At 45.6% G+C, this 20,223-nt stretch overlaps 2 protein-coding genes across 51 annotated transcripts in view; both read right to left on the reverse strand.

The window, feature by feature from the left end:
* Positions 1-850: 850 nt before the first annotated feature.
* The window catches only part of LOC128766858 (protocadherin gamma-A11-like), a 215,218-nt gene continuing 195,845 nt past the window's right edge, over positions 851-20,223 (reverse strand). For 25 of the 50 annotated variants that reach the window (XM_053878368.1, XM_053878343.1, XM_053878348.1 and 22 more), the window contains 4 exons: positions 7,541-7,599; positions 6,760-6,813; positions 4,812-4,909; positions 851-3,053 (listed from right to left, as the gene is read on the reverse strand). In XM_053878368.1, the coding sequence (XP_053734343.1) occupies positions 2,770-3,053; positions 4,812-4,909; positions 6,760-6,813; positions 7,541-7,599 (495 nt within the window). In that variant the 3' untranslated portion in view covers positions 851-2,769. Of the gene's footprint in view, positions 3,054-4,811; positions 4,910-6,759; positions 6,814-7,540; positions 7,600-10,068; positions 13,374-13,654; positions 16,958-20,223 lie in introns of those variants that run through there. The other 25 variants (XM_053878371.1, XM_053878358.1, XM_053878361.1 and 22 more) reach the window with 8 other exon arrangements.
* LOC128766869 (protocadherin gamma-C5-like) lies at positions 17,265-20,046 on the reverse strand. Its single transcript, XM_053878401.1, has one exon. The coding sequence runs from the start codon at positions 19,761-19,763 to the stop codon at positions 17,280-17,282; it is 2,484 nt and encodes an 827-aa protein (XP_053734376.1). The 5' UTR covers positions 19,764-20,046; the 3' UTR covers positions 17,265-17,279.

Consider the following 20,223-nt stretch of genomic DNA (forward strand, 5'->3'; position numbering starts at 1 on the left):
CAGCTAGAACATAAACTCCTTGGCGATTACTCGATGAAGTCTGAGTCATTTTTTCCTTTAACACAGATGAGGTCCTAAGAACATAAAAGTTATGAAGATTTTTCACAACAGTTATTTGCTGAAACTAAAATGAGGTGTATTTTATGTCCACGACGCATTCTAGCTACATGGCATTTCCATCAATTGATATTTTTATGCTCGTGTGAAGGTCAACCATGAAATGAAATCGTTGACCATGTGGAGGCCAATATTAAAATGGATATGGGCTGTTGGAGAAAAGAGGAATATTGATTGGTTTCATTAGTGATCCTATGGTATGGCATAGAAAACACACGTACGGCTGAACTGGTTCGACTCAGGCTGCATGATGGAAACACGGCATTAGAGCAACAAAGACCAAACACCTCCTTCCCGCCATGATGTGCCTTTAGGTGACGTTGCTGCAGGCATCTTCATTTTTATTTGTTTAATTTTTGCAACTCTGTGTCTAACTCCACATTACTTCACTTGTCAGGCAGTACATAGTTTTCCCTAAAACTTTTTTTTATTAAAGCCTCATTAGATGACATTTTTGCATCCATTTAATTTTTCCATATTTTCAATGAGGCTTCATATTGAGCAGTCATAAACAGCTGAGTACGGGTCCAGAGCTGTCACCAGTCCCGTCTGTCTGTCTCAAATATTATAAATGGCTACAATTAAAACATTTTTATCGTTGTTGTTATAATTCTTGAGTGTTAATCCGCTTGTATCTCTCACTGCAGTGGGGGCGCACAGTTGGTGTCTTTGCAGAAAATGGGTCACAGAGAGGATGAGCAATTATGAATTTATTGACATGAAACATGCTGAATGATTTCATAATCCTTTTATTTGAAATGTCAGTGTCCAAGAGAAAATAAAACAGCAATATAAATATTAGCATAAAAATAAGAGAGTAACACAAAGGGTATAGCGTGGGGGGACGGGGGATAAGCATTTGATAAGAAAGATAATACAGCAGGATAGAGTTAATTCAGCAACGGACGGACTCACACATATAGAATATTTATAATCATTTGCTGGACAGAAAGAGAATGAAAGGCATTCATTCACAAATGCACGAGATAAAATCACCGCAAAAGAACATTGAGGTTACAGAAGGATAGAACTATTTCCATTTTTTTCGTTTCATTTTGTGTCTCTTTACAGGGTGATAAACGATAGAGAGAGAGAGAGAGAAAATGAACACAAAAATATTTGCATCACGTATCACGAATTTAACTAGTCTAAAAGTGTGCCACCCTCTAAAGTCTCCTTTAGTTCATTTATTTACACTGAAGTGTTAGTTGGCTTTCATGGTGCTTAGTTACTACATTGCAACACAAACATCGCAGAGTTTTATTGATAACTGTTTTTGTTTTTTTTAAATCTGTGTTTTTTTTTCTTCTTATTTTCTTGTAAAACAAAATGCAACACATTCCAGTAGTAAGCCACAGCTTGTGGAGAGGGACTGAAAACGTTGGTCATGGTCCCTTCTGTACAAACAACTGGCTCATACCAACAACTTTTTGTTTTATTTACAGAGGGAGGAGGGGCCTCGCCGGATCAGGAAGTGCAGAGATGAGGTGAGTGGTACCCCGCTTTCCCATTCTCTTTAACATGATGTTTCTCGAGTGGCTCTGTAGCAGTGCACTGGTTTACAACTGGGCCAATCGTGTTTCCTCTGTACATTCAGTGGGTAGAACCACAGCTGTCCCCGCCCTTGCGGTGAAGTCAATTACACCCTTCACTTCGTCCCCAACACTCTCCGATCCGGCCTGCATGACTCCTCATGCAGTTCAGCCAGGCCGAGGTCCTGACAGGCTAAAGTAAAGACTTCATATCTTAATACAAACAACTCCTCTATGCTATTGAATCTCCCAAAGACAAAAATAAAGTGTGACATGTTCAGAAGTTTCTTCAGCGCTAAGAGCAAACCTACACGTCCCTCTACAGACTGTAGCCGTTTACCAAACATATCATCATCTCCAGAATACAAACATTGCTCACGGTTTGGCTCTCGACGTGGGAAGTGAGGGGAGGGACAAGAGGAGGCATCTGGAGGGGAGTCACCGCCTTCACAACCACAACAGGATGAGTCAAAACAGTGCTCTGCAGCCGCACTCGTAAAAGCTGTCAGGGTTCATGCTAAGCTCATAAAAATATTCAAATTATTCTACTATCAAGTGTCAAGTAAATGCTACATGTGCATCGTGTTGACTAGGTGATTGATTGACTGCAACCTCCTCGTTGCATAGTTTCCCCTCTAAACTATGTGGTCGATCCCTAAATAGCATGCAGAAGAGTTTGTAATACCTGTCGAGAACAGCCTCCGCAGGACAGCTGATCCTACACGGGAATATAGGTGACGGCCAATTTAAAACAGCCGACTTTCCATTGACATTTCCACTCTGAATACACCACTGCGGACAGTCTCGTCATACCAGCATGGTTACTTACAATGAATCTATTGACTCTGCCAAAAATAATACGAAGGAAAACACAATAACCCCCCACACCCTGCCCCAAATATCTACCGCCACAGATTGGTACTGGACCTTCAGCACGAGGACACCCAAACACATTCAGATTTTCTAAGGTCTTCAAAACACGTTTAAAGAACCGTCAAGTTTGTCCATGTGATCAGACACCGGCCACTGATTGGAGGAGGAGCAGCAGAGCGGAGAGATACATGGCGGTCGGGTGTGGGAGGTTGGACTTGTCGGCAAGCTCCAGCTAATGAGACGGACTCTACTTCTTCTCCTTCTTGGTGGACTTCTTCTTGGAGGCCGGCGTCTGGGCGGCCTTCGGGGCCTCAGGCTGGCCAGGGGTCTGAGGCGGGGGCAAAGCCTGCTGGGTGGCCTGCTGGGCCGTGGCCTGCTGCTGCTGGGGGTTGGAGGTGAGGGTGGCCGTGCTGCCGGGTATGTAGACGTTCTGGCGATAGTCCGGCACGTGCTGCAGGGTGAACTGCGGGCTGTAGCGGGTGCTCAAACCCATGGTGCCGGGTCCCAAAGTGCCTGTGGCCTCACTCACTTCTGGCAGGAAGAGGGCCAGAGCGGGGATGAAGAGGGAGAGGGGTCGAGGAGGAGGAGGAGCACAAAATGAAAATTATTAGTGACAAAGATAAACACAACCGAATGAAAATGGTAGACAGATATCATAAAGGACTATCAACATTTAAAAATATAGCGCTCAACTGTAAACAATACCTTTACTGTTACGGCTAAAAAAAATAAAGCGAAATGAATTGATGTCACGGGACAGTGTGTCTAACGCACAATACACACAGTACGTTCCGTCATGATGTCATAAATGGCCACTAAAGATACTTTTACACCTCTTCTCATCCATATCTGCTCTGATCGAAAGTCTTTGTGTGGTCTCTGAGGAGCTTGTGAAACACTATTTTGGTCTGACCTGTGAGCAGTTTATACATTGTGGTATGTGGTTTCATGTTGGTGCCACGAGTCTCTGTGCGCATGCCGACGACCCACACAGGAATTAGCTTTAAAATGTGTGTAACATTCCTCTGTGTAAGGCGATGACTCAGACTCTCCATTTTAGCCTCCTGCTTCGCTGTTTTTCTCTCATCATTGCCAGAGTCTGAGTGCGCATGCCGTGTCTGCTCGGCTCATAATTCTCTCTCAGCCCCTGCATTGCAGAGCCACAGATGCTCCCTCCCCCACCCTTCCCTCTGCCACAGTATATATAAACACAATACTCAAGTGCTCGCTGTGCTGATTTCCAGTAAATTAACAGTCAAGGCTGGCTGAGTTTTTCTCTTATAAAACCTGATACGATCACGCACGGAAAGAAAAGAGTCTGTTCTCCTTCCTGCTGACCCACACTGCAGCTGGGTCCTCTACTCGAATGGAAAAACATCCACGTCAGAAGCAGACATGCGTGTTAGTGTGTGTACATCCAATGGAATTTTACATGACAATGGTTGAAGTACCAGTGGAAATACTGAGTGTGTTTACTAGAACAGGAATCGTAGGAATAAACACAGCAGTGATATCACAACTTCAAGTGACCTTCGTCCAAATGAAGTCGCTATTAGAGTCGAATCATCTTTCATTATCAGACCGTGGACGTGTCATACTTTCTTCACCAAGTGCTCTTTTTTCTTCAGTGCAAACTGTGAGTTTGACTGAGTGTGGGTGTGGGAGTCAGGTTGCTTTGCTCTGCCAGCGAGACGTCTGCTTATAATTCGGTGGAAGACATGTGACCTCAGTTTACAGTAGCAACATGAATCACTGATGTATTGTTGAATTAAACACAGACCTGATGTTTGTTTTCCAAACCTTCAGGCAAACAAGTGTCTGTTGGGATCACAGCCGTCATTTCCACTTCAGCTTTATGTAGAAACAAAATGCGTCAGCTAATTTTGCTTGTGTAACACGATTTCGTCTCAAACTGCAGTCGCTCAAAAATATCATTACTGACTTGTCATACGATTTACTTATTATTTACTCTGATTTACTCTCCTCTTCATCTCCTAACCAGAAGAACTGTGGATGCTGATACACTGTTATATATGTTTTTATAGTTTCAGTGCCAACAGCACCATAAGATGCACACAGAGTCCCGCGGTATTGTCACCATCAAAGTTTACAACAGCCAAACGGTAAATGCTAAATATTAAAATTCAGCTGAAGATGTTAAACAAACGACACAGTCGACCCAAAAACATGGCAGGCTGAAGTTAAAATACGGCAAATATTTGTGTTGCTGCTGTAAACAAAGCTCTAGTGACCAAATATGAAACGGAAGTGACAAGGTGCAAGACTCACCGTTGGCTGCAGCCATCAAGGCTTGGAGCTGCTCAGCTTCAGTTGGGGGTTGGGGCCAGGGGCCGGTTCCCATGGCAACCTCAGGTCCTCCAGCAGCCCTGCAGAGAAATCAGAGGGAGCCGCTGTAAATACATCGCTGCTCATCCTCAGCGTATGTGTTTACTGGACAGTTTGTTGTTGATGATGTCAAGGCAAAGCAGCTGACAGTGAAACACAGCCGGAGGAGAACTGGCCGGGAAAACAAGGAAGGTGTGTAATACACACAAAAACAGGGTGTGTCTCAAACAAACACACACTCTTGTTCAGGACAAATGTGTCTGCACACAGACACACAATAGCAAGCGTGTTCAAGTGATCCAAAAAAGGGAAAAACACACTGTACTCCACTGCATTCACTCAAAATCCGGACAGTGGTAATACTAAGCTTTGAAGGAAATAGCTGTCTGCAGAATCCAGCAGGGAAATTGATCTTTCCCATCTGTGCAAACTCCACCTTCAAAGGGTCGCTTATTTAAAGTGGACTATTTGCATGTCAGGAACAAAGCAGAAACATTCCTGTGGTTGATTACACTCATCTACTTCCACGTCTGCGCCTCATACTCACCACAGTTCTGGTATCAAAGTGCAAGAACAAAGTAGCTCTTAAAAATCTAAAGGCTTTTATTTCGTGGTCAGGGCGGCTTTGTCAGTAAAGAGCTAATCTACCAGGTTATCACAGATTATCATCCTGAATTGGCCTTGTGGACACAGGACCCTCAGATTACAAAAAAGCAAAAACATCACTGGTAAATCAAACTAGCCCTTTACACGTGAAACAATAAAGGATGGATTTGAAAATACACCAAAGTCATCTGTTTTTGTTTATCAAGTCAATGCTTTAAAATTATTTCTGGTGTTTCCGTGTTCTATACTTAAAATTATAGAACACAAATAAAGAAAAAACCTACTAATGAAATGTATTTTTATTCTATTCAGTAGCAGAAAGATTCAATAGAAAACAGATACATTCAAATTCACTTCAAATTTAAATAATAACAATAAAAATCTAGTCATGTATATCCAGCACTGGTAAATAATTCTATTGAAAGTATTTCTCACATCTAGTAATGTTTTCAAGGTACTTTACACCAGTATTTAACGCGTAAAAATAATAAAACAAGACACTACTATTTATACTACAGAAGACAAAATATTTGTTTTATTAGTCCTTATTTTAACAAAGGGATGTTCTTCATATTATCTTATTTTCAGAGTCTACTCAACAGTGTTGTGACCAGTGCCAGGGAGTGAAGGGAGAGTGAGGCGGGAGCACCAGTGGCTCCTTTTAAAGAGATAAAGCCAACACTTCATTTAGGTTAAATTAGCGTGTCGCAGCTCTTATCCTGCCTGTGGTTGCGTTAAGCACATCCTGTGGTCAGTGTTATCACTTCCTGTGGGCACCACTGCTGTTCAGAGAGGCGACCACAACAGGATGGTAGTCTTTCCTCTGCAACGGCTCAGGATGTGTCTCCATAACTTCTGTGATATTTTTGTCTTGCAACATGAACAAGCCAGATATATAACAAGAGCCATTAATGACATGATAACAACGCTGCACAGAAAGCCAAATTTAATCTGCCTATTAGATCGTAAGGCACATATACAAGGCGGAGCAATTCTACAAAACACTGCACACAAACTGAAAGATGTCACAGTCCTCTCTACGCCACAGCAGGCATTGTGGCCTATGGCACATGGATCAACAAACCCCATCAAACTTTCAGGGAGATTAACAGAAGCTATGGGTTAGGTACATCTACACACAGCACATCAGCAGTCATCCTCTACCTACGGGGGCGACTCCCCGAACTCTGTAGCTGATGGGACCATCCGACACCAAGCAGTCAGTGATCGCCGACCAGCTGCTGAGCGCAGGAAGTGACCTCAGTGGCTACGACTAAATTAGTACCTTGTCCCACTCTTCGGCGTCCATCGTATGTGTGTACCGTACGGCATGTGGGGACTAAAAACACAACAGGTTATACAATTTGTAAGAATCATTTTAGTATTGTCCTGAAGGTTTTTGTTAGTACGAGAAGGAAAGATGTCAGTAGAAATGTCTATTTAACAGATGGACATAAGGTTATAGAAATGATTGTGCGTTACTATGTTTCCTTTGCTGTTCTGGATCTTTCAATCTATCGCTTCCAATATAGTAAAGCTGAGTGAAGCAGTGACCTTTTAAGGAACACATGACACTTCATTTGAATATTTGTAAACCTAGTTTTAGTTCAACATCACAAAATATTTGTATTTAAATTGTCACTTAACGCCGGATAGTTTTTGTAAGTGAGGATCCCTGACTGTGTTGTGTGATCATCATGAGAAACAGGTCAAAATAACACAAAAGGGAGAGAAACCATTCATCTGCCACCGTCTCACACACACACACACACGGATTTAACCAGCAGTCAAGTCTCTCATACGAAAAGAAAACAGCCCACATCATCTTTCAGATGAGGAAATGAAAAGAAGGATAAATAGAGGATCCCATCCCCCCCATCTAGCTCCGGTCCCTCATCAGTGGTACTGAGTGATGGCGCACAGGCTCAGCCTGAAGAACAGGAGGGGGAGGGGGAGCTGCGGCAGCCATTTTATAAAGCTGCATGTAAACAGGCAGAGGCAGGATTTCACCCTTCCTCCTGTTCTTCATCGCCCTGTTATGTTCATGCGTTTGTCCTCGTACTCACCCGCTCGGTCCGGGTCTCTGTCCCTGGTTGAAGCGCCAGTCATTGTTGGGGGGCTTTTGCTGCAGAAAGAACACAAAGAGCAGCATGAAATACATGTTTTAATGCCTCGCTGTGGACTGTAAACAACACAAATGTGTGTTCTCGTTCTGACCCGCTGAGCATGACATGAACTGTGTCTTTGGTAAACAGCATCATGAGACTTCGCTTGTTTTAAAAGCTCACAGATTTATTTATTGAACGCCAGGAAAAGCACTCTGCTCAGAGGGAAAATTAAAAAAAATGATTCAGTTGTTGAAGCCAGTGTAAAAGCATGGATGGTATCTGAGCAAGTGACAATGTCGTCGATGTTATGCATTCAGATTTATGCCACTCATAACCATAACTCACAACAGTTTGTGTGCTCAGTTCCAAACCATCCTTCTCCTGCTGACGTTTCTTGTCCTTGTCTTACAGCAATAACCAGGAGTTTCACAAAGCTCAGGCCCAAATGTGCCCTGCGAATCAACACCAGAGAGCAACCAGAAGAGCCGTGTATCTGAGCCACACGTAAGGTACTCATAACACCATCCCACCTTCAAACATGTAGAAATACCCATCACCAAACCCATTCACAACCACTGTCAACACGTAAAAATAGCTCCTCAGTTGTATCTCAGGCCGCTGGTTTCATTATAAGCCAGAAACAAAGTGAGTGGGCTAAGAGTACAAATATGAATGTTCTGACTCTCTGAGGCGCGTTGCTCAAAGGCTGAATTCTATGAATGGACAATAAGACGTGGGCATGGAAGTTTGTCTGAGTTTTGTCAGTGAGAGAAAAACTCCAAACTGGAGCCAAACATGGCAAGAGAGGCCCGACATTCCAGCTGTGTGACTCGCTCACAACACACATGCACACACACACACACACACTGAGACATACGTTTGTCATTGCCAAGGTCGGAACTCACTGCAGGCATGTGGGATAAAGGCAAGCGGGAAGATCTGGCAGCACATTGAGACATTAGGTAAACATGTTGTAGAGTAGATCTTAAAGCAACCAGGACTAGTCATCTGTACTCACTGTAAAATGTATTGCTCATACTTAGCTCACAGCAGCTGCTAAAAACAGGAATTAATTCCAGTAAAATGTTATATGACCTACCGCGCTGTGCTATAACACGAAAGCTGATTGTTCAGACAGGCATCAACAACACATCTAAAGGGGTTAATTCACATTTAAAATACTATTTGTTACTTGCTTTGTTTGACAACAGAGTGATGTTTGCTGTAAACAGTGACTGAGCAGACGCACACAATTTGTTTCCTTAAAGTCTTTCATGTTTAAACAACACAAAACCTAAACACATGTCTTCCACACAAACGGCTAATATTTAAGTGTCTGTTGTCATTGGAAATAAACTGCAACTGAACTAACAAAGCCTGAAGTGGTCAACTGTCACGCATGCTGTTTTAATATTCTGTCTACGTGGGAGCAGCTCATCATTGACACGGAACACATGATGCTTTACTAAAGCGTCCTGATCGGACCTGACAGTCGACGAGAACCGCAGCCCAAAGGGTGTTGCTAACGTTACATAAATGTGGGGGAATCATTGTTTGTGAATCACAATCTCACATGCAGCCAGGCACACAGTAGCAAAGCTGCTTTTCTAAGGCCGTGAGAGGCTGCGGCACACGTGCGTGAAAGCCTTCTATCATGCCTCTATCTCTTTCATTCTGCTGTCCTCGGTGCACACGTGTCACTGGAGCAGGGAGACAGATGGTACCCTGCTGACCGACGGGACAACCTACTTTAGCGCCAAGGGTTTCATGAGGGGGCGGGATGAGCCACAAAAACAAAGCTCTAGTTAGGAATCCATCAAAAATACAATCTTGAAAACACTGCACGTCCCAAATGTCACATATTTAATGACTGTTCAGAAGAGTCATGCGCTGGTACCAATCATGGGGAGCTGAAAGGACGACAGGAAGTCAGGGGTCAAGCCTGGTGACCCAGATGAATTCCTGTTTTTTACACACAGCCCCCAACCTCTGTCTTCACTTTCTTTTTAAACATTCTTTTAATTCTCCTCATCTCTTCACCAAAGTCTTCAATTCTTCCCATTCAGTCTCCTCCCACCCATCTGCTATCAGAGATCCCTGCCTTTCCAGGGTCAGCAAGAACTGTTCCAAGATAAAGCAAGTGAAACCAACAAGTGCGCAGTGAAATAAAACAGGAAGTTGGAATTCTGAAAACTGGCTGTTTTCACGATTTTTATGAATATTTTACATAATTTTCGGAATGTTTTTTAATAAATCTATCTCCCTAATTGCATCTACTTATCTAGTTTAGCAAAGCAGTTTCCATTTTAATATATCACTATAGTACATATTATATATATTGTTAATATATTGTTGTAATTCTTTTTAATTGCCTCTTGATTTTAAGAGTCGTGTCTGGAAAACGGTGGTATTCGTCCGACCATGAGCCCTGTGTTCCATCACAGGGGATCTCATCTCTTCAAAAGCCCACCCAGTGAATCCCTCACCTCACTGGCTGAGTTCATAAGGTGCTTCCTGCTGAGCGTGGTGCTGAGCGTGCTGTTGTCGCCCAGCATGGGCGTCTTCATAAAGACAAAGTCACTTCTGCTGGATAGCGTCGAGTAGCAGGGTCTGTAGGTGCGTGTGTGGGGGTCCTGGGGTCCTCCCACAACCTCCATGTAGCGTATGGGTCCATCAGTGTTCAGCTGCAGGTGCAGGTCCTTGCTAGGCCTCTGATGGTAGCGGCTGGACCTGTGGCTGCCATAGCAACAGCATTCTGAGTCACCAAATCCAGAGTCGCGGTGCCTCAAGCAGCGGACCATCAGGAAGACAAAAGTAATGAAGGACACCGCTGACACACAGGCCAGTGAGATGATGAGGTAAAAGGTGACGTCGGACATGCCTGCGCTGTGGGGGAAGGGCGTGTGACGTGGAGCAGCCGGGGCATCTTTGGCCGCGTCCTTCTCTTCCACGGTCACAGAAATGTTGACCGAAGTGGACTTCGGAGGGTCGCCGTTGTCCTGGATGATGACTAGGATGTTGTAAGTCGAACCCTCTTCCTCCTCTGTCCACTTCCTGGCTGTTCTGAGTTCACCGGTGTGAGCACCGATACGGAACATGCCGGCATGCGGTCCAGGGGCGATGGAGTAAAACAACCAGGCATTGTGCCCGCTGTCGAGGTCCAAACCTACCAGTTTGTTGATGAGAAATCCTGAACCAGCAGATGGGGGAACAGACAGCTGAAGCGCTGAGTCTTTAGGAATGGCAGGGTGGACAATTGTAGGGGCATTGTCATTCAAATCCCCCACAAAGACGTGCACAGTGGCGTTGGCAGTCCTGGGGGGAGACCCGGCATCCCGGGCCTGCACGTCAATACGAAATGCATTCAGCTGCTCGTGGTCTAGGGAACGCATGCTGTGGATTTGCCCGCTCTCTGGGTTTATGTAGACATAGGAAGAGATTGGTGAGCCCTGGATCATAGTGGGGAGGATGGAGTAGCTGATCCGAGCGTTATCACCCTGGTCAGGGTCGCTGGCTGAAACAACTGCGATTGGGGAGCTTGGTGCGTTGTTCTCCGGGACGTCCACCGAGTAAATGAGTTGTGAGAAGATGGGAGCGTTGTCGTTGACATCAGAGAGTTTTACCACAAAAGATATCTGTGACGTCAGTTTGGGGGAACCAGCATCAGCCGCCGTGATGACCACTGTGTACTCCGGTGCCGTCTCACGATCCAGTTTGCCAGACGTCGTCAGACTGTAGTGCGTTCCGACGGCTGAATTCAGTTTAAATGGCAGACCTGGTTGCACGGCTAATGTTAGCTCTCCGTTCTTCCCGGAGTCCGGGTCACGGGCACTGATCAGAGCGATGGCTGTGTCTGGTTTGGAGTCTTCACTAATGGTACTGGTCAGTGACGTCAGACTGATCTCAGGGACGTTGTCATTGACATCTATGACTTCAATGATGACGTTACAGGAACCTTCCATCGCCGGCGAGCCAGCGTCCCTGGCCTGCACTGTGATGTGGTACGAAGAAGCTCTTTCATAATCCACATCCCCTTTCACTCGAATTTCACCGTTTTTGGAGTCAATACTGAAGAGTTTAAGGATCCGGTCAGGAGTGTACTTACTGAAAATGTAAGAAATTTCTCCATTATGACCGGCGTCTTTGTCTGTTGCGTTTAACTTGGTTACTAAAGTGCCGAGTGCAACATTTTCCAACAGGCTGATTTTGGTTACAGATTCCTCAAACTGCGGTGCATTGTCATTGACGTCGAGGATTTTAATAGTCAGGAGAGTAGTGCCCGACTTCTCTGGCTGACCCCCGTCCACAGCGGTCAGCAGCAGATCAAAAGAGTCCTGAGTTTCTCTGTCCAGAGCTTTGTTCACCACCAGCTCTGGAAACCGACTGCCATCACTTTTAGCTTCCACATTCAGAGTGAAAAAGTCATTAGCTGCAAGGTGGTAAGTGCGTAAAGAGTTTGTACCCACATCCGGGTCATTTGCGCTTTCCAATCGGAAGCGAGTACCCGGAGCTGCCGCTTCGGATATTTCCAAGGAAATGACGCTGGTGGAGAACTGAGGAGCGTTGTCATTCACGTCCACTATATTCACCACGACACGCTGGATCTCCAAAGGGTCGTCCATGAGGATCTGGAGATGAAGCGAACATTCTGAATTGGACTCGCAATGCTGCTCCCTGTCGATCCTTTGTTTGATAACCAAATCACCAGTGGTCTGTTTCACCTCAAAATATTGAGTGTTGGAGTCAGAAACTACCCGCAGTTTCCGCTGTACAATCCGCTGGACGCTGAGGTGCAAATCTTCCGCGATATTCCCGACAATAGATCCCGTGCTGAGTTCCTCTGAAACCGTGTAGCTGAGCTGAGCGGACGCGCAGGAGAGGCAGGTCAGATAGAAGAAGCAGAGGCCGGACAGCTGCCTCCCTCCTCCGGGGCGCCTCCTCTGTCTGGACTCCATTGTGCTCCGCGGACCGGGGAGTGGGAAAGTTCTCGTTCCTCTCACCGTCACGTTGCCATTATCTCCCCCGAACGCCAAACTTCTCCAAACTTGATAAACATGTCCGCTTTAGAAAAAGAGCGATTGGATGTTTTGACGCGACCATGACCGCCGCGTCTGAGGAGAATCAGAGGGAAAACTGGTTCGCTTCTCCGCCGGGGACTCTGCTGCGTCCCCTCTCCGCCTCACTCCCCTCATGGGCGGAGTGAGGCCTGGGCGCCGGGCCCTCATTGGAAGAGCGGACCGACACTCACTGGAAACTTTTCAGCGACTCAACTTTCTCATACACACACACTCACTCACTCACTCTCTCTCTCTCCTGGGACCACAGGTGAACACTCCAGAGTCCAAAAACACCCACAAATTCAGAAACAAGTTAAAAAATATAAAGTATTCAAATCTAGACGGAAAAAACTCGACTTCAATAATCAATTTAAATAGATTTACTTAGAAGATGCAAGTTGTATCCGCAAGAGGGCAATGTTTCCAAAAGTCCCCCACGGCTCATTTAAAACTGACATATTGCGACGCTTCTCGATTAAATATTTTAGGTAATCACAATGAGCTAAGAAAATAACTCCTTCAAGTTTTTTTTTTCTTTTTACGTTTTTCACATCGAAACCGTAGACATATGTGTGCTAGGTGTCAGTTCTTGCTTTTTGAAATTTGAAACCTGACTATTTGGATGTCCTTGGTGAATCTATCACTTGTTTGGTATTATTTTTCATTTTAATCACATGGAAGAGTAAAGTGATACCAGGCTTTCACGCTGCTAACAGTACAAAAATAACAAAACAATAGAAAATCAAGTATATATATATATATATATATATATATATATATATATATATATATATATATATATATATATCGCCTTTGCAGCTTGCAACTCACACAGCAGTAGATTGTATTAGACCAACACAAGAAATATGCCATTTTATGTATAAGGAGTTGTTTTGAGTGAAACACTTCGACGTGAATGATGTGACCGTAAAACAGCATCACTTCTATAAGGAGCCCTGTCATGCATCTACCCAACACTGAAGCATGATGGTCTCTCCCATTTGTTTCTGCTCACCTGCTGGCTCTCAAAGGTCCAGGTGCTGTCCGGTAAAGAAGCATCCAGGACACTGATCACCTCCTTAAAGTCAGTGGTGCTGCTGGGCTTGATCAGCGTGAAATCACTGTACTCTGACATGGGAGACATGCAGGACCTGAAGGACTGACTCTGAGACATCATGTCTCCTCCCAGGACCTCCACGTACTTGATAGGTCCATCAGTGTTGAGCTGGATCTGCAGGTTTCTGTTGGGGTTCTTGTAATCCTCACAGTCTGAGCGTCTCATGCAGCAAGCGCCGCTGCTTCTGCTGCTCCTCATGCATTTGACCGCTAAGATGAGGAAAGTCACCAGCGACAGCACGGACACCGAGGCCAGAGACAGGATCAGATACAGGGCCAGTCTGTCGCTCTTCTTGCTGGGCTCGGACACTTTGTGTCGCAGGTCCAAGATGGGCTCATGGAGCCCGTCCTCCAGCAGGATGGACACGGTGACGGTGGCGGACTGGACCGGTTCCCCATCGTCTCTGATCTCTATGAGGAGTCTCTGAGAGGAGTCGTCGTGCTCGGACACGGAGCGTTTAGTCCTCACCTCCCCTGTGTACTGGTTGACCGTGAACAGAGAGGCGTCCGTGGCCTCCGCCACTTTGTAGGAGATCCAGGCGTTATGACCCGAGTCGGCATCCACGGCCGTCACCTTGGTAACCAGGTGACCGGCTTTAGCGGAGCGGGGCATCCTCTGATGAGAGAGGGAGCCCAGGGCAGCAGAGGACGGGTAAATGACAGAGGGGGCGTTGTCGTTCTGGTCCAGGATGAACACATGGACGGTGGTGTTGCTGCTGAGAGATGGAGAGCCCTGATCCTTTGCCTGGACCTGAATCTCAAACACCTTCAGCTTCTCATAGTCAAACGAGTGCATGCTGTAGATGCTGCCGTTATCTGAGTTGATGTAAACATAGGATGAGACTGACACCTCCTGAACCTTAGAGTCCAGAATGGAGTAAGAGATTTTAGCGTTCTCACCAGAGTCCAGGTCAGAAGCAGAGACTGAAAAGAGGATAGATCCTGCTACTCCGTTCTCTTTCAAATAGACGTTATAAGAGGACTGAGAGAACACAGGAGGGTTGTCATTCACGTCAGTGACGGTGACTGGTATAGTTTTCTTGCTGGACAGAGGAGGAGAACCCGAGTCAGTGGCTGTGATCTCAACATCATAAGCCCAGCACTTCTCTCTGTCTAACGCTCCGCTGGTGATCAGCGCGTAATTATTCGAAAACGACGGCTTCAGGTTAAACGGCGATCCTTTATTCAGCTCCAGCGTCACTTTCCCGTTGTCACCGGAGTCCAGATCTCGGGCACTGATGAGAGCCACCACGGTGCCGCTCGGTGCGTTTTCTCTCACTGGTTTTGGCTGAGATGTGAGAACAATTTCTGGTACATTATCATTGAAGTCGACAATGTCAATTTTCACGCGGCAGTGGCCCTCCATTGCAGGGCTGCCTTTGTCTTTTGCAGTTATATCGACGTCGTAGGATTTAGTAGTTTCGTAGTCTAACTCCCCCTTAAGTGTAATTTCCCCTGTAAGATTGTTGATTTCAAATATTGATAAAACAGACCCAGGGGTGCGAGAGCCAAAGGAATATTCAACATCACCGTTTAAACCCTCGTCTGCATCCGTTGCTTTCAGTTTCACGACCAGTGATCCTTTCGGAGCATGTTCACTCACTGTCACTTTATAAAGATTCTGCTCAAACACTGGAATATTATCATTATTGTCTAGTGCATGTATGGTTATCTGAGACGTTCCCGATCGCGCAGGATTTCCTCCATCTACCGCTGTGAGCTGTATTTTATGAACTGAACTTTTCTCTCGATCCAGAGGCTTGTCAAGAACAAGCTCGGGTACTGTTTTTCCACCCTCAATCTCTTTTAATTTGAGGGAAAAACACTCATTTTTACTAATGGTATACGACTTGACGGAGTTGCTACCGACGTCTGGATCAGCTGCGGTTTCCAGAGGAAATCGCGTTCCGACGGCCGTGGATTCCGCGATATTTAACGATATCTCATTTGAAACAAAGCTCGGCGAATTGTCGTTGATGTCTCTTATTTCGATTTCTATCCGATGCAACTGCAGCGGGTCCTCGACGACCACTTGCAGCGGAAGAACACAGCTGCTGCTGTGGCCACAGAGAGCCTCCCTGTCTATCCTGTCATTCACCAGCAGCTCTCCCTTCCCCAGGTCCACGCTGAAATACTGCTCCCCGGCATCAGATGCGACTTGTAATTTACGGTCAAAAATCTCAGACAGACCCAATCCTAAATCTTTGGCGAGGTTTCCCACCACAGATCCTTGCTTTAATTCCTCCGGGATGCTGTAACGAGTCTGTGCGTCGATCGTAGTCCACAATAGAAAGAAATAATGCCACCAAAGCGACTGCCATCTCCAGTGTCCAGTCCTCTTTGTCATTCCCGCGTCAGTGAAACGCACCATTCTTAATCCAAATAAAGAACCCACACGATGCAGAAATCCATACTCCGAATGCGCGGCATAGTCTGTTAAAATAACAGTTGCTCATCGCAAAATTTCAAAATAAAATAAAGTGTAAATCTAAGTCGACCAGAGACATTTAGCGTCTCCTCGTCCATCCTGCGCTTTGTGTCCGTGAGGATGCGGTGAGGAGGAGGAGGAGGAGGAGGAGTGGATCTCTTTGTACAGTTCTCACTGCTATTGGTGCACAGACTCCATCATTCTCAACCAATGAGAGTGAATCACCATCACGGACACACAAGCAGATACACACTCGTCTGCATGATCAACACTGGGGAGAAAACTCCGAATTTTGCACCTATATTGACGCCTACTGAAGAATACGAAATATATAACCCATACTGTTACCATGCAGAAACAGTTAAGAATACATTCATCTGAATAAAATAAAATAAAATAAAATAAAATAAAACTCTGCTGTCACATCACGTTTTTTGTACATTGTGATCGCAATATATGTAGTTAAGCATCATTACTCACCTTCAAAAATACTAGTAATACTTTTTCCTTCAGTATTTCATATTTAATATTTCAACATTAAATTTTGACCGAAAATATATTCAATCAGTTGTGGACTTCTGACTACAAACAGCAATCAACTGAATGAAACCTCACTTCCTTAACAAGAGCTGGTGACCACACAGGCCGCGACGTCGCTGTCCACCGCTATGGTGCTGAAACCCATCTGCCTGAGCGTCATCTGATTCTGACCTGTGGCGCGTGAAATAAGTGCACATCCGTTTCGCAAGCAGTAGTTTTAATCACACAAACGCTATTCAAAATTAATAAACTGTATTTGAAAACAACTACAAGTAGAATAATGGTGTAACTAATCGCGGAAACATGCAAAACATTGTTCATCTACTGCACCCTATTGTCAAGGTTTTTACATTACATATCACTCCTCATCTCAAAAACTGAAAAATTATGCTCTTGAGCTGCTGTGGTTACCTTACACTTGTATTCAAGAACCCTGCAAATTCAAAAATGTATTTATGTTTTGAGTTATGAGCAATCTGCATGGTAGATTTAAAATTTAAAGAAATCAAACCATAACAAATGTGTAAAACTTCGGCCTGTTTTGAGGACGAATGTTTCATTGCCTGCTCACCTGCTGGCTCTCAAAGGTCCAGGTGCTGTCCGGTAAAGAAGCATCCAGGACACTGATCACCTCCTTAAAGTCAGTGGTGCTGCTGGGTTTGATCAGTGTGAAATCACTGTACTCTGACATGGGAGACATGCAGGACCTGAAGGACTGACTCTGAGACATCATGTCTCCTCCCAGGACCTCCACGTACTTGATAGGTCCATCAGTGTTGAGCTGGATCTGCAGGTTTCTGTTGGGGTTCTTGTAATCCTCACAGTCTGAGCGTCTCATGCAGCAAGCGCCGCTGCTTCTGCTGCTCCTCATGCATTTGACCGCTAAGATGAGGAAAGTCACCAGCGACAGCACGGACACAGAGGCCAGAGACAGGATCAGATACAGGGCCAGTCTGTCGCTCTTCTTGCTGGACTCGGACACTTTGTGTCTCAGGTCCAAGATGGGCTCATGGAGCCCGTCCTCCAGCAGGATGGACACGGTGACGGTGGCGGACTGGACCGGTTCCCCATCGTCTCTGATCTCTATGAGGAGTCTCTGAGAGGAATCGTCGTGCTCGGACACGGAGCGTTTAGTCCTCACCTCCCCCGTGTACTGGTTGACCGTGAACAGAGAGGCGTCCGTGGCCTCCGCCACTTTGTAGGAGATCCAGGCGTTATGACCCGAGTCGGCATCCACGGCCGTCACCTTGGTAACCAGGTGACCTGCTTTAGCGGAGCGGGGCATCCTCTGATGAGAGAGGGAGCCCAGGGCAGCAGAGGACGGGTAAATGACAGAGGGGGCGTTGTCGTTCTGGTCCAGGATGAACACATGGACGGTGGTGTTGCTGCTGAGAGACGGAGAGCCCTGATCCTTTGCCTGGACCTGAATCTCAAACACCTTCAGCTTCTCATAGTCAAACGAGTGCATGCTGTAGATGCTGCCGTTATCTGAGTTGATGTAAACATAGGATGAGACTGACACCTCCTGAACCTTCGAGTCCAGAATGGAGTAAGAGATTTTAGCGTTCTCACCAGAGTCCAGGTCAGAAGCAGAAACTGAGAAGAGGATAGATCCTGCTACTCCGTTCTCTTTCAAATAGACGTTATAAGAGGACTGAGAGAACACAGGAGGGTTGTCATTCACGTCAGTGACGGTGACTGGTATAGTTTTCTTACTGGACAGAGGAGGAGAACCCGAGTCAGTGGCTGTGATCTCAATATTATACTCCAGGAACCTCTCACGGTCCAAAACTCCGTTTGTCACCAGCGCATAATTGTTTGAAAACGAAGGTTTTAACATAAATAACTGACTATTTGATAATTGTAATGTCACTTTCCCGTTATCACCAGAATCTAAGTCTTTTGCTTTGAGTAGCGCCACCACGGTGCCTTTAGGTGCGTCCTCTGGTATCGGGTTTGGGTTTGAAGTGAGAACTATCTCCGGCACATTGTCGTTCACATCAACAACATGCACTTGCACGCGACAGTGACCCTCCATCTCTGGAACGCCTTTGTCCTTCGCAGTGATGGCAATTTCATGCATCGAACCGCCCTCGTAGTCTAACGGACCAATTAAAGACATCTCGCCTGTGACAGGGTTTAACTGAAAAACAGATAACAGAGAGAGCGGAGTGTCTTCCGCGAATGAATACTTAATTTCTCCGTTCACTCCCTCGTCTGCGTCTGTCGCTTCAACTTTGGCTACAACCGCGCCGAGAGCACTATTTTCATACACAGTTGCGTTGTAAACCGCGCTCTTAAAAACGGGGATATTATCGTTGTTGTCTAGAACATTTATTAAAATACTAGTAGTTCCTGTTCTGACGGGATTTCCTCCGTCCAGAGCCGTTAATAACAACCGATGTTCACTCTGTTTTTCTCTGTCGAGCGGTTTCTCTAACACCAGCTCCGGAACTCGTCTGTCACCCGACAACTCCTTTATTTTCAGACTAAAACACTCGTTTTTACTGAGCGTATAAGACTTGACTGAATTGATACCCACGTCCAGATCCTGTGCTGGGTCGAGGGGTATTTTTGTACCCGTCGCGGTGGATTCGGCGATTTTCAATTGTCTTTGCTCCGTTTTAAAAGTCGGAGAATTGTCGTTGATATCTCTGATATCTATTTCTATGCGGTGCAACTGAAGAGGATTCTCGGTTATAACCTGCAAAGGCAGAACACAGCTGCTGCTTTGTCCGCACAGAGCCTCTCTGTCTATCCTGTCATTCACCAGCAGCTCTCCCTTCCCCACGTCCACGCTGAAATACTGCTCCCCGGCATCGGACTCGACGCGCAGCTTGCGATCAAACAGTTCGGATATTCCTAAACCTAAATCTTTGGCCACATTTCCCACCACAGATCCTTGTTTTAGTTCCTCGGGGATGCTGTAGCGAGTCTGCGAGTCCACTGTAGTCCACAAAAGGAAGAAATGATGCCACCAAAGCACTTGCCACCTCCAGTTGCCGGACCCCTTTGTCATCTCTGACCCATTAGAAGGCATTTTGCATCAAACTGTTCCTCGACGCAAACAACAATCCAGTACCATCGTCCTCCTCATCACCCCATCAAGAGAGTCATTTGAGAAGATCCAGAAAGGATTGAGAATAACGGGGAAATATTCCGTGAGGCATCGTGAGAGTGCATGTCCTCGTCAGATCTGAGATCTGTGCGCTATGAGAAGGAGTGAGGATGGGGGGAGAGGATCAGATCTCTTTGTACAGTTCGGCGTGTGATTGGCTCACAGCGAGGAGCTCAGACGTCCAATCACAGAGGAGCAGCGCTGAACTGCCAGCTCCATTATTCAGACTCCAGAGCGCACAGAACTACACACTCCCACCTCGTGTTTAAACAACGAAAATCGTGTTATTTCTTATTTATATTAATTTAAATATATATATATATATATATATATATATATATATATATATATATATATATATATATATATATATATATATATA

This window comes from Synchiropus splendidus, chromosome 11 (assembly GCF_027744825.2).
Source record: "Synchiropus splendidus isolate RoL2022-P1 chromosome 11, RoL_Sspl_1.0, whole genome shotgun sequence".
NCBI classification, from domain to species: domain Eukaryota; kingdom Metazoa; phylum Chordata; class Actinopteri; order Syngnathiformes; family Callionymidae; genus Synchiropus; species Synchiropus splendidus.

What these genes read in the sequence shown, in the direction of transcription:
- LOC128766869 (XM_053878401.1), bottom strand. Translation starts at nt 19,763, where the DNA reads ATGCCTTCTAATGGGTCAGAGATGACAAAGGGGTCCGGCAACTGGAGG.